A 14,202-nucleotide genomic window follows, 5' to 3' on the forward strand; every position below is an offset into this window, starting at 1 on the left:
TTTTCGGACACCATTATACAGCTTCAAAGCAAATTTATAACAACTAATATTTAGTAAAAAACAAAAATGTAGATTTGTATATGAAGCCTTTATATTTTCTACAGCTCACGACAAAATGATAGATGAAACACGGATACTTTTACGAGAAGGACAAAATTGACGAAAAATATAAATTTAAAATAAATAGCACCGGGCCTCATATGCTGTCCTAGAGCGATAATTTTTGCATTTATTGAATAATAAGTAAATCGTTTTCGAATCAGTTGTTGTAATAGCAATGTTGCCCTATAATCCGTGTTTTTTTTTTTCACCAATGGACATTCATACAGACATTTTTAGCAGCACTAACCGATATTTAACAACACGGACATTTGCACTTATAAATGTTTATTTACTCGCGAACATTTTTATTCACGAATATTCTTGACCACAATATTTTCATTCTATTTCTTTTTCTAATAATTACACTTTATCTGGGTTAAGTTTAGAACACTGTGAATGACCTTTGCACAAGTCAGTGAATATACGAGGCCAATATACCAGTGCTTTTGCCGCCTAGTAATGGACATTCCAATTCTATAACTATATAACTCACTCTTTAAACACCTATACGTGATTCATTTGAACTTCCATCCATCTACTTCAGGGGTCGGCAACCTATAACTATAGGAATGGCGGAATCGAGTCTGAATTCGATTATAGAATTGATTCTCCGCGGAATCGACTAGAATCGATTCCGATGCATTGGAATCGATTCTCAAGGGAAAAACTTGGATTGCAAACAATGTGTAACGTTTTGTGGCTTCATATATATATATGCATAAATTGCTTTACTGATATGCTGAGCTGCTACGACATCGCAAACTACACTAAATATATGTATTTTTCACTAGAAGGCTTTTACGCTTATTTATTTTTAAAAATCTCTGTGAGTTCTTAGGGATTCGTTTTTTTTGTGCGATTTTGTCTTCCGTGACAGGTTGAACACCCATACTACTTGGTTTTGGCTTTCTTGTCCGTTCATATATTTGAACATCGCTCCCGTGTTTTATTTCATATGGTATTGTTTAGATGGGTATGTTTTCTCGGTAAGATATGTCGAGGAATCGAGATTCTTACTCGAGAATCGAAAATTTAGGAATCGGATAAGAATCGAATACTTGTAAGTAGTAGTCATTCTTAGCATCCTTAACCTATAGTAATATAATCCGGCCCGCGACGCTTCACTGAATTATTGTAACAAAACAGCCGTTTTGACGATTACGTTCTTTAGACTAAATTATATTATAACCTAACAAGTATATAATTCACAATCACTCGTTTAGACAAATAGCAACAAAACGCAGAAAAGTTGATGCTAAGTGCAAAGGGTTCAATGGCGCTGAAAATATTCAAATTGGATTTTTTGAGATTCAATGAGGAAATAAATCTATATTCTATTCGAAAGATGTATCACTGCTTGATTTTTATTATAAAAAGTATCATCCGTTCGGTTTTCAACTTTCTAAAAATATGTGCGGCCCGCCAATGACTTGTAACCTTTAATTTCGGCCCGCGAACGACAAATGGTTGCCGACCCCTGATTTGTACTTAGTTCAAGCAAGTTTTCGGAAAAGATTAAAACAACGCGCAACAGGAGACTGCTTAATGGCGTTAGAATGGAAATTAAGCAAAATTGTTACAAACAACTTGCTCGGGGTAAATATTGCTTTTGCCGAATCAGGTCCTCTGTATTTCCATCTTATTTACGTTATATGAATATTCTTTGTCGAAGCAAGTTTTTCTTGTTGAATTTTCTGAGGAGTGCGTTTATTTATTCACACGGTATGCGCGGTATAATTGTCAGCATGTGTGAATAAACGACACCGTGAACCGTGGTATGTTCGATTTGAGGTTGTAGAATACGTTTACGCTACTTCGTTGAAATAAAAGAACCATAACCAAGGAAATATGGATAGGATTATATAAATGCTCTTGTCACCGGGTGGTCCTCAGGAACTTTTGACACCTTTTATAAAAATTATTTTTTTGTCAGGCCGTTCATCTTTCAGTTTCGTAGCGCACATACGGGAACTAACTAGTATACCTGGAAATTGTTTTAAAATATTCCTTAGAAATTTAGTAACAAATAATACCTTTTTCCCATTTCCAAAAGTTGCACGTTTTACGAAAAAGACGCTTTTACTGCAAGAAATATGTGCTACCATCTGTCCTATATTCTCTGCTTTTCCGGCAACACTGGCCAATGAATGCAGACTTCTGCATGACGTAACAATTAAATTTTATCAACTGTAGGCGATCGGATGATTCTCAGTTAGTACTGCTCGCTCTTGCGTTAATAATCGTAGCCTTTCCATCGTATTTTTGAGTTATTATTAGTTAAGTTATGCTAAGACGGTGTTAAAAAGTATAAGTAAGCCATTAAACACTTGTAGATCCTTACCATGGATAGCAACTTTATTTAATATTATTTAATATTTTTTTCTCAGACATCTGTTAGTGTTGACTTTTCCGAGTATATTTCTCAGTGAGAAATAACCGATTTATTGGTGTTTTGTGCTCACGATGTTTATCTGTGACATTGCATAAAAATAAATGCGTTTGATAGCTTCTATAAAATAAATGCCACTTCTTATAAATGATGTTCTTTGTTGTAAACTGCTTGTTGAGGAAGTCTGATTTTAGTCAGACGAAACGTTACAGAAATACATTTGTGTTAGTGTGCAGCAGGACTCTTGGTTAGGATAGGATTTACATATTTATCCCGGGGAGAGGAAAGCCAATAGGACGGCTTAACCTTATGGCGAACCACGGCCTCTCGTCCGGTTACCATTCCATGTCGGTTATGGGATTAGTTAGTTATTTGTTTTTAGAAGCATCGACTTGATGGTGGAGGAAGCGTAACCGACCCCCGCATGGGATTCAACTTGCGAACCCACGCATAGTAATCAGATGTGCGATGGCAAGCGTATTCCTAACGCCAAGCACGATGAGCCACACCGCCGCGCCACGCTCTTGAATTGCATAGTTTTTATGTCGTGTTGTAGTCTACCTGAAAGAGTATTTGTTTGAATTTTTTTTTTTGTGGTTTGCCTAAATCTCATTCTATATTCGTTGTTATAGTGTATTTCCCCCTCTTTTTGGTACCGGTTACATGGGCATAGCCGTATTTCTAGAATATCACCCTTATCTTAACTGGGTGCAGTGAGCTTACTTATGGCATCGAAGCCATAAATTCCAGGCCATGGAAGCACCATAATTTAACATGGAGCTAGGATTTCAGTCTCAAACTTTTAGTCATTATATGCTAAGTTGTCTATAACTATTATATTTCACTTATTGCAACCTATCTTCAGAAGTGTCACACTGCTATCAGTTTCATGTCCTAAATAACTTCGATAGAAAATAAAATATTTACTTGCTGCTTTACATTCGATCGTTATGTGTTATAATTTAATTCTATATTATGCATCCTGAAAACCCAAATTAATATCCTGCTACATAACGTAACTGTAAACTAATCTGCTTCCAGTTCCTCAGTCGAGCAGTTGCCGTGGATACGTCGCTCGACGGTGCTTGGAGTCTCTCATTTACATTAACGAGCGTATCCTCCGGATACTCAACATTTCTAATATATATATATTAGTGTGAATACTCTGTTTCTATATTTGATTTAAGCTTTCTATTTTTTATTTTCATGCTGTGATTGACCCTGTCTAGGGTGTCTATTTTGTTTCTATATTCCTATTTAATTTAAGCTTTGTAATTTCATTTCGTTTTTTTTTATGCTGTGTTAGACCCCATCTAGGTGTCGCTGCTCGTTAACCAGTACTGTATCGTATATGTAAGTTGCATATTTTTAGTATTGGTGGGAAAATGAATTACTGATTACTGTTGTAAATCTATGGTTATTGATTTTCAGGGAATCCCTTTATATTCAATTTTGCATTGTGTCGATTTACTTGTGTTTTTGTGCTCACAATATTAATTTGTGACTTCATCGCATAAAAATTGATGCGTTTGATGGCTTCTATAAGATGAAAGCAATTTTTCATGAATTTTCGGAAAATCCCCTTATATCCGATTTTTGCATCAGGATTTTTGAAGCATGTTTTACAGAAAATGTGCAACTTTCGTTAGTCGGAACAAGCTGTAACGCGTTCAGTATGTTCATTTTCATACAAAACTGAAGAATTTATTTAGTTACTACATGTGCGCTACGAAACTCATTTTCTAGGCGTTTTCCAGTCTCACGGCCTAAATCGTTTGGCTGTCACAGAAAAAATAAATTAGTTCTTAGTTCTTTTTCTTAAAGTCGGCATTTATTGCAACAGAAAACAAACAAAAAATCGCAATTGGTTGTACTTTGTTATAACAAAAAGCAGAAAAATATCTTCACATATTGTTACATCACTAACGCCATCGATGACAAGTTATTATGACATGATTATTATGACAAGTGTTAAGACTAACTAAGTGTTATGGCCAACTTAGATAGTCGGTATAGACAGTATTGATGTTAGTAGGGCAGTTTAATAGTGTGCCTGGATAGCCTGAATTGTTGACTAGCTTGAGGTATTCGATTTCGACAGCCTTATGTTGGGCTGAACTTCCACAAATTGATTTTATTCACTTCTGAAATATCTCCTAAATCCAAATCTGAAACCTTTTATACAAGAAACAGTTTGAGACACATGGAATGTTTGCGACAGTAAACGACTATCATAAATGTAGAAAGATTGGTTGATGATATACAATGATCAAATGCGTTTGTACAATTTTGTTTCACATGGTGCTGATTACCCATTTTTTTACCACTAATGCGACCCGCGAACAATCTATACAAAAATAATATAGTGGCTAAGGCTGGAAATTTCAGAGAAATAAACCGGTTAACCGCAGCGTGACGTTTGGTTACAAAGCAATTTCGCGTGATCTTATTCCGGTATCTCTCAAAATTCTTCACAAATCGAGATAGTTTCGTGATCGCTCTAATAAAAGATATATGCAGCGTGCTTCAGACATATTGAAGTATTTTAGTAAAACCCGATTCCGTTATCAGATGTCATTTATGTGACAAATTTTCAGTGCTCGATGTGCAAATTCTACTTTGAGATATCATAAAGAAAAACAGCATCAACTGCGCAGATTGAATAGACAATTTTGCAATAAAACCGCGAACAATATGTTTTTACCGAAAAGTGATTCTGAATTTATCACTGTCAAATTTTCCAAATCAGCAATCTTGGTACTTCAATTATTTTTCACATTTATTGGGCCCTTACCAATATAGTTAGTGATATTCTTTTGAATTAAACGCCACAGGAGATAAATTTGCGATGACGTAATCATTTTTGAAGAAATTGTACATTATAAAGATGATTTGTACCTGAGATGTCAGTTAACGGTTTTAGGAAAATTCGTAACCGTTAACCATCAAAAATCGGTTAACCATTCTCGGCCCTAATAGTGGCAAATGTACGCGGGCGCAAATATCCGTGGAAGCAATCTGGTGAAATCTATATCCGAGTGGTGATGTCTGTGGACAGAAATGTATGGGTACAAAAGCAGTCCTAAATGCAGATATACGGATATACGGGATAAATATGTTGTCGCTACTCACTAGTAAGGATGCCAAGTATGAGTACTTACAAGTATTCGATTCTCATCCGATTCCTAAATTTTCGATTCCGATTCTCGATTCCGAATCTCGATTCCTCGACATATCTTACCGAAAAACATACCCACCTAAACAATACCATATCAAACAAGTGAAATCAAACCAGAGAACGATGTTCAAATTCTGGAAGGACAAAAAGGCTGAAACTAAGTAGTATGGGTATTCAATCTGTCACAGGAGATAAAATCGCACAAAAAAAACGAATCCCTCAGAACCCACAGAGATTTTAAAAATAAATAGGCGTTAAAGCCTTCTAGCGAAATATATATAGTGAAGTTTGCGGCGTCTTAGCAACTCAACATAGCAGTGAAGCAGTTTATACATATATGTGAAGGAATTGCTACAAAACGTTACACATTGTTTGCAATCCCAGTTTTAACCTTGAGAATCGATTCCAATGCATCGGAATCGATTCCGCGAAGAATCGATTCTATAATCGAATCCGGACTCGATTCCGCCATCCCTACTCACTATTAGGGCTGCCAACCGTCCCGGAATGGCCGGGACAGTCCCGGAATCGACCTCTGGCGTCCCGTGTCCCGGGCTGAGCTACGGTTGTCCCGGAATTTTCTGACAACCAAGGCGTCCTGAAATCGAAGTCAATGTAAGCGTGTGGGCGTCGTTTGAAACTAGAAACGGAAAAACTCAAAAAAAAAATCCCGTGAGATTTGGAGATTTCTTTAAAATTTAGTCATTAAAATAGCGGTTTGTTTAACGTTTTGTGTTTATTGTTTATATTGCACAGCTAGTGCATCCTATTCCTGTATTCAGTCAGTTTTCAGGCTCGCATAGCTTTCTACATTAGGACGCCTTGCTGACAGCTCTTTGTCTTAGCGAGAGTTCATCGATTATTATATTTCCGTAATGATTACAAATTTTAACATAAACTTTTGCCAGGAAATTAAAATAAAATTTTATTTGTAGAAATTACCAAAGATAATAACAAAGATCTTCTTAAAGTGGCGAAATCACAAGAAAATTTAAATACCAGAAAGACTGATTTTTTGTTAAATAATTAAATCTATTTCGCAAAAGTTGTACAATTTCCCCGGTGTTTTTGCATTTATGCCTCAAAGAGTCAACACTTCCCAGTTTCTTTGAATATGATAAAATTATTTAAAGGCTTAAAGTTTATAAAAATAACGCTGTACGATCATCAATCTTTGACGCGCAGCACGCACCGCTTCTTTTGATGACTTTCGTGTTTCGCAAGCTTCTGTTGCATCTATTTACAAATTCAAGACATAAAAGTGTCCCGGAATGGTTTAAAACAAAGTGGCAACCCTACACTAGGAATGTAGTTTTTAGAACTACACTTCATCGGAGTAACCCCACTGACTCCTTAAAAGGTCTAATAGATAGTAATGCTAAATATTCGTATATTGCAGAGTTGCACGATTCAATTGATCTAAATAACAGATAACGAAATACACTTAATACGCAACTATATATCGTATGTGATGAAGACAAATTCCTAACTAACAGAGAACGATAGCTATCTATGGAAAACTGATTCATAAACAGATTGCTTATTTTTCAATTAATATAAAAATTATCGCCTTAGGACAGCATATGAAGCCTGGTGCTATTTATTTTCTTCGTCAATTTTGTCCTTCTCGCAAAAGTATCCGTGTTTCATCTATCATTTTGTCGCGGCAAGCGCTACATATCTGTGTTTAATCTGTTATAATTCGGTCTAACAAAAAAAAGAACCAAGACAGATATTGCACATATAACAAGGACAGTACTGACTGCAGCAAGAGCTCCGTAATTCTGCAAAATATATCGAATACCAGAACTGAGCAGAAATAATCCCATTTCAGTCACAAAGTAGTGTGATGTCACTAATACAATCTTGTCCACCGGATATGTTGTTTCAATCATAAATTCTATAAGTGTAACGGTAGAAATCATTTGGAGAATCATGTTCACTGGATATAAGACAGCAAGACAAACAAAATTTCTGAAGCCATGACCAGCGACGATTCCTGCACAAGCTATGGTTAAGCCAATGTGAGCTGTAGAAAATGAAAGATGCTATTTGAGGCATTGGTTTTACATGCGATACGTCTGCCATCAATGGGAATCAGCGGGAAACGAACGCATTCACCTCCAGTAAGCAGGCTAGCGCTGCGCTACACAGAAACAACAGTAACGAGAACATGTTTGTGTATTATGCTTGCTTTGTGTCAGAATTGTTTATTGACCAATATCACTTTTGGCTGACTTATCGGGACGGCGGGACAAAACGCTGAAAAGCGGGTCTGTCCCGCCTAAAGCGGGACGTATGGTAAGCCTACTCAAATATAAGATCTACATTTTTGATTTATACTAAACATTAGTTGTTAAAAAATTGCCTTGAAGCTGTAATATTATAAATGAATAATTAGATTCCATGACACTGACTGTGCGCTTGGACTTGGTGTTCAATCATATTACGGTCTGATGGCGATTCGTCTCGGCCGAGGTCAGCTGTGTTGTATTATATCACTTTTACTGATATTGGTCAATAAACAATTCTGACACAAAGCAAAACATTACATCCCGGGACATTATTCCTTTTCGAAATACCTGTCAGTGTAAGCTCCTTGAATTTCTTTGTTTTGTCTATTATCTTTCCAACTGCAATTGAAGCAGGAACAGAAGCCAACAATCCGATTAGGCGAATTCCAGCTACTTCATCGTCAGTGATGTGGCTGAATGTTTCCAGGAAAACAGATGCAACCAATATTTTTGTTATGGTCGCGACTGAAAGAGCAAGCAAGTGGGCTAGTGTAAGGATAGAGTAATCGCGATTACGATGCACGTTTACAATAAGCTTGATGTTTGAAATCAGCATTTCAGTAATTGGTGATTTTTGATTGGTTTTCTGTTTCAAAATGTATTGTTGTGATGCACTCGGAGGACTAGGTGGATGGTCTGCCAGATAAAACCAGGACAATATGCCTGTTATTAAATGTAGAAACGCAATGCCACCGTTTACAATGAGAAATACCCATTTAACTTTCCAAAAAGCAGATTCGAGTTTAGTCGCTGCTAGTGAACCAATTATGAATGGTAATACTCCAGCTGCTGCTGCTTGTCCCAGAGACCACGATGCCCAAAACACTCCAACGACCGTTGCTGATTCGTGCGCCGGAAACCAATTTGCAGGGAGTGAAATTTGAATTACGAAGTTGATCGCAGACGAAATTCCGAAAAATGTTTGACCGCCCAATGCGACATAGAACCATTTTCTAAAATAGACATAACATTTTTCATAGTTACCAATACAAGACTAGAGAAAGATATTTGTTACGTGTAATTTAGTCTTGTGCAATTTATTTGTGGAATACGGCGTTTGTGTATTTAGTATTTTATTTATTTTTCGGGTATACGAATTGGCTGCCAAACAATGCCACGTCCTCATATCCGAAGTAGATCTATCGCGAAAAGATTGAGATTTATCATTTTTACATATTATGATATAATAGTGGAACTTTCATTAATTGTAGGAAAACGACGTGTCATTTTTGCAATAAAATACCAACTAACCTGTTGCTGAAACCGATTGCTCCAACTATTGAGCCTATTAGTGTACAGGCGATCGTTGAAAGAATTTGATTTCTCAAGCTGAAATTGTCTTTGAATAAAGCCAGCATAGGAAGGCTAACAGCAGTCATAAATATTGCCCATGTCGCGAGAAGGTCGATAAAAAATGGCGTGGTTTGGAAATAAGCCGTGATAACGTTATTTATACCGGCATAGCAGTACGTCATGAAAACAACGCTAAATACATTAATCGAAGTTATTGTCATAAAAACCCACCGAGCAGAATATACACGATACTCCATGTCAGCTTCTATCTGAATTATCAATAATATTAATCACTATTAAATCTTAGAGATTGACAGAGATGCCATATCACTTACAGTACAGTGAGTACACGAAGGCAATTAAAAACCTTTCAACGCGCAAATTGATTAAGAACTAAAATCATTGAAAAATCGGTGCCTATAAATGTACACTATAATAATAAGGGGGCATGTTAGACAAATAAAATCTGAGAGTTAGAGATCTAATAACGGGAAAAGCCAGACTAGTTTGACAAAAAATCAAATCAGGTGTCATTGCCTCAGCTAGTGATGCCGACTAGAAGCAACCATGAATCTTTTGATTGAATCAGTCAAGCTCTCTTTCGTCATCCGAACCTTGTATATCCGTAATCCCCTAAATATTTAAATGTAAAACCTCAAATATAAGCCACAATACCCTTAACACTTTGTATTGAATGCATTTCGACGCTTGACCACAGAAAAATTCTGCTTACGCTATGCTATATAGTGCTTATTTTAACTTAAGAGTCTTTTCGCTAGTTAGCGGGTTTACAACTTGGTTAACATGTTTCATGATTAATAACATTTAACAAACTGCAATTTGAAAGTACTGAGAGATAATTTAAGCCTAGTATATTGCTACTCTGTTGTGACTAAATTTTAATATTTGAAACTGAACTAAGTCTCCTTGCAAAAAATGAGAATTGAGTTTTTTCATTTGCACTAATTTTCGGAAACCCATTTAAAACTGACGAAATTCTAGCAAAACAACGTAAACGAGCTAATGTTTAAAACCACGCTTGAAACTCTGTCTAGAGTAGACTCTAGACAGGCCTAGGCAAGTTGCGGCCGCGGCAACGTTTCATCCGGCCGGCGAGCAGGTTTCTATAACTAGATCTATCCTAAAAATATTTTTTTTATTTCCATATAAATATAGCATATACGTTAACTGTGAACAAAATGAAATTTTTAGGATAATGAAAATGTCGCTAATAACGTTCGACTAATCTTTTTTTTTAAATCGCCGATTGTTTTCGTCAGCGTGATGTGTTTAGACCGTAAAAACCTTTACGTAGTTGAGTACTTTCCCAAAATCACAAATTTCGCTCAACATATTTATATGTCTTGCATACGGAACTGTGAAACCAAGGAGAAAATCTAGGTATTATGTAATTATGGGCGACGAAATGCTAAAAATATTTAAAGGAGTAAATCTGCAAGCAACCAAAATCTAGATTAAAGAGAGGCACTTTGAAACATGAACAGAAACAGGTTTTGATTCAGAAGGCTTGCGACAGATTAATAACGCTGTGGTAGAAATTGGTAACTGAAAAATATCTGGTGCCCACGGCACACATTTTAATTGGATGGCCGAGTGCATCGCATTTCGTGCGCGCGATGTAGGCCTACCTTTTGATCAATTCTAAAACTACCGACGGGCCTGATACATAAGATAACTAATGTAAAGTAAATTCAATCAATTTTCATGATACTAAAATGAATTTTACTCGGTATGGTTTTATCGCAGACGTGGTGATTTTTCTAATGATAAAATCTTTAAAACAGAGCTAAGTCAGGGTTGCAAGAACAGATCAGATTTGCCGAATTCACGAAATCGCAAAACACGAATAACAATAATGTGGCAATTTACCTCACATTTTTATGTCCGCGCAATGCGGTGGTATTTCAGAGCAATAATGTTTAAATTTCTCCAAAGCAAACGCGGGTTAAGTTGAAAACAATAAAGCGTGACATTTTAAATAACACGTATCGCAAAAATTGGTTTCAAAACTAAGTATATTCCGGCAGTTTATCTCACATTTTTATTATGTTTATCTCACTATTCAGCATTAATGATAAAATTCGGCATTGTTATGCAAGCGTGCCGTTTCTCTGATCCAATGTATAGTCTCGAAATCGCGAGGTTTATGTTTTTATCTAGTTTTGATAATCGTGGTTTACAATAGCTGTGTACAACAGATATAGTACTTTGTTGGTATTTAAATGTGTGATAAAATACAATAAAACGCGCAATTGACTATACTTAGTCCGGCCCGCCACTACATTTTGAATATTTAATGTTGCCCGATTGCCCAAAAACAATTGCCCAGCCCTGCTCTAGAGTAAAAAAAATATCTGACCGACTGTTGAAATATCAATTGTTACGTCACCGTTGACATCCTTCAATAAACACGGAAGGCCATCCTAGGAGAAACATCTATTACTATGGAAGCGATAGACGGAACAAAAGTAAAATTGACGAGAAAAAATACTGGCGTGGTGATATAAAACGGCAGCATGAAAGTAATCCGTTACGTATCCCGATTAAATCAAGACCATGTTCATTTGTTTGATTCCTTATGTTACTGTTGCTATTAAATTGTTTTGTATACATGCTGAAATTTTTATTTTACGAAAAGGGGAACCACTGCCTTATACTCAACTTCAAAAATGACTTGGGGGTTGAACAAATTATAAATCTTTGTAATAGGCTACATGAGGATGAATAACTCAAAGGTCAGGTAAGAGTAAAATTGTGTATAAATGTTATTAAAATCATTAAACTAAGCAACAAACATACCTGTATACATTACGTGCTGCCCCTTTGCCCCCCCCCCCCCCCCCTCTAGACACACCCCTGGATGCAACCAAAAAAGTTTCTACATCAAGCGGCCTGTTTTGATATATGTACAAGCCAGTATCTGATGATCTGATGACTTAATACTTGTGAGATGATTGACAAAATTAATTTTATACTAAGCTTATATTGTAATTGAATATACAACACAACGATATCTCAATAAACTATGGTATTTAATACTGAGTAATTCGTCACGAAAACAATGGGACATGCGCACGAGCCTGCTCTACATACGTACATGACGAAAAAGAGAACGTACTATCTTTTGCATTGAATGAAATACCTCTTTTTCACCAGACACTTTCTTACTCATTAATTCAAAGTAACACCGGATTCGCTGAAAGCAGCATGACTGATGGATAACTATTTCCTAAGTTCACAACATTTTACGGAAGCACTTGAATTTCAATGACGCCCAAAACCTCGATCGATCTATTTTTATGAATCGAGAGAGACCACTGCACAGCCTGATAGTGCTGCCCCGTTCCCATTTTAGGTTTGGATAAAGATGACCTTTACTTTCAAAACTGTAACATGATGTAATCACGTAGGGAGTTGGAGTTGGGTCGTCCGGTCTGTTAATCCTCTACTCTCAGGGTGACAGCACATATGCGCTGCTGAAATTTGCACCCATTGATATTTGCGCATACTGATATTTTGACTTACAGAAGAAAGTCGCACCCATTGTATTCCCAAAATTTGCTACCAATGGTATATCCACCCAATAACATACGGTCGCACGCGCCGATTAATATTTATAAATACGTACATTCGCTATACTGGCATTTGCCACTATGGATATTTGCATCCACGGTCATTTTAACCCACCACTATTTCTGAAGAGGAAACGTTTTCACTCTCAGTTTTCCCACATCGACAGTCGAAAATTTGGGTTGCGGATTCACTAATTTATTTAAATATTTACATTACGCCTCTTCTCTGTTTGTGAGATAACACATTTCTCGTACCGAACGCAAAATCGCACATGTGTTGAAAGACACTTGCGGAACCGCATTGAAGATGTTCACGAACAAAATAATTACGTCACGTTTATGAAAACAACCAGCGATCATAACAACATTCGACCATAGGAAACGCGTTATTGTTATTGATTTCTTAAGTCTTCCGAAAGATGACGGCGTTACTGATCCGGTCCGCAATCGTGATTCCTCGTAGTCATCTGATCATTTATGACAGAGTTTGGCGGCCGTTCACAAGGTGCACAGTGAGTATCATGGCATCTAAATGTTTTTATACTAATTTGAGTCGTTAGATACCACCATATCGCAACTCCAGGTAGCAAATACATAATACCTAACACAAAATATTAAGTAAGAATCGAATTAGCAAAAAAATGAGTAAAAAAGTAAAATGACTAAAAAAGTAAATCGCCGTTGATCATCGCTTCAAAAATTTCGTTTGTCTTACTGTCTTATATCCAGTGGTCATGATTCTTCAAATGTTTTCTAACATTACAAATACTGGATTCGTGATCGAAACAAAATATCAGATGGACAAGATTATATTGATGACACCACACTTCAGGACTGAAATGGGATTTTTTTTTTTCTGCTGATTGCTGGTATTCGATATTCGAACTATGGAGTTCTTGCTGCCATCAATTTTGTCCTTGTCATATGTACAATATTAGACCGCATTCGATTAAACCCAGATATGGATAAAAAGCGATTTCCGCAAAAAAAAAAATGAAACAAGAATGCTTCTGCGAAGGGGAGGAAATTGAATAGTTTTCAATCCTTTGCATGATATATGACTATTTTGTATTATGGAGAATTTCACTTCTTGTAAGACAAGCTAATTTTAAGTGGTCCCAAAAGATGTGCGGTTCCAACTGAAGTAAGAAACGAAAATTATAAAAGGAATGTTAAAACAGAACAACAAATGTTTTGTAATTACCCACATAATTGATCACATATAGATGCAAAACCTTGCATCAAATCCCTTTTACAACTTCTAGTCACAATAATTACAAACTGGTACTGAAACTTGGTATTGCTCTGTATTCAGATTTATAATTAAACTATTTCATGACTTCTCGACCTTTT

General features: G+C 36.3%; 1 protein-coding gene across 1 annotated transcript; it reads right to left on the reverse strand.

Moving 5' to 3' along the window:
* Positions 1-6,991: 6,991 nt before the first annotated feature.
* On the reverse strand, positions 6,992-10,836 carry LOC120337681 (putative MFS-type transporter C09D4.1). Its single transcript, XM_039405548.2, has 3 exons — positions 9,215-10,836; positions 8,252-8,916; positions 6,992-7,698 (listed from the first exon to the last, which is right to left on the reverse strand). Exons 1-3 carry the CDS (start codon positions 9,511-9,513, stop codon positions 7,343-7,345), a joined length of 1,320 nt encoding a protein of 439 aa, XP_039261482.2. The 5' UTR covers positions 9,514-10,836; the 3' UTR covers positions 6,992-7,342.
* Positions 10,837-14,202: the final 3,366 nt, after the last annotated feature.

This window comes from Styela clava, chromosome 10, assembly GCF_964204865.1.
Source record: "Styela clava chromosome 10, kaStyClav1.hap1.2, whole genome shotgun sequence".
NCBI classification, from domain to species: Eukaryota; Metazoa; Chordata; class Ascidiacea; order Stolidobranchia; family Styelidae; genus Styela; species Styela clava.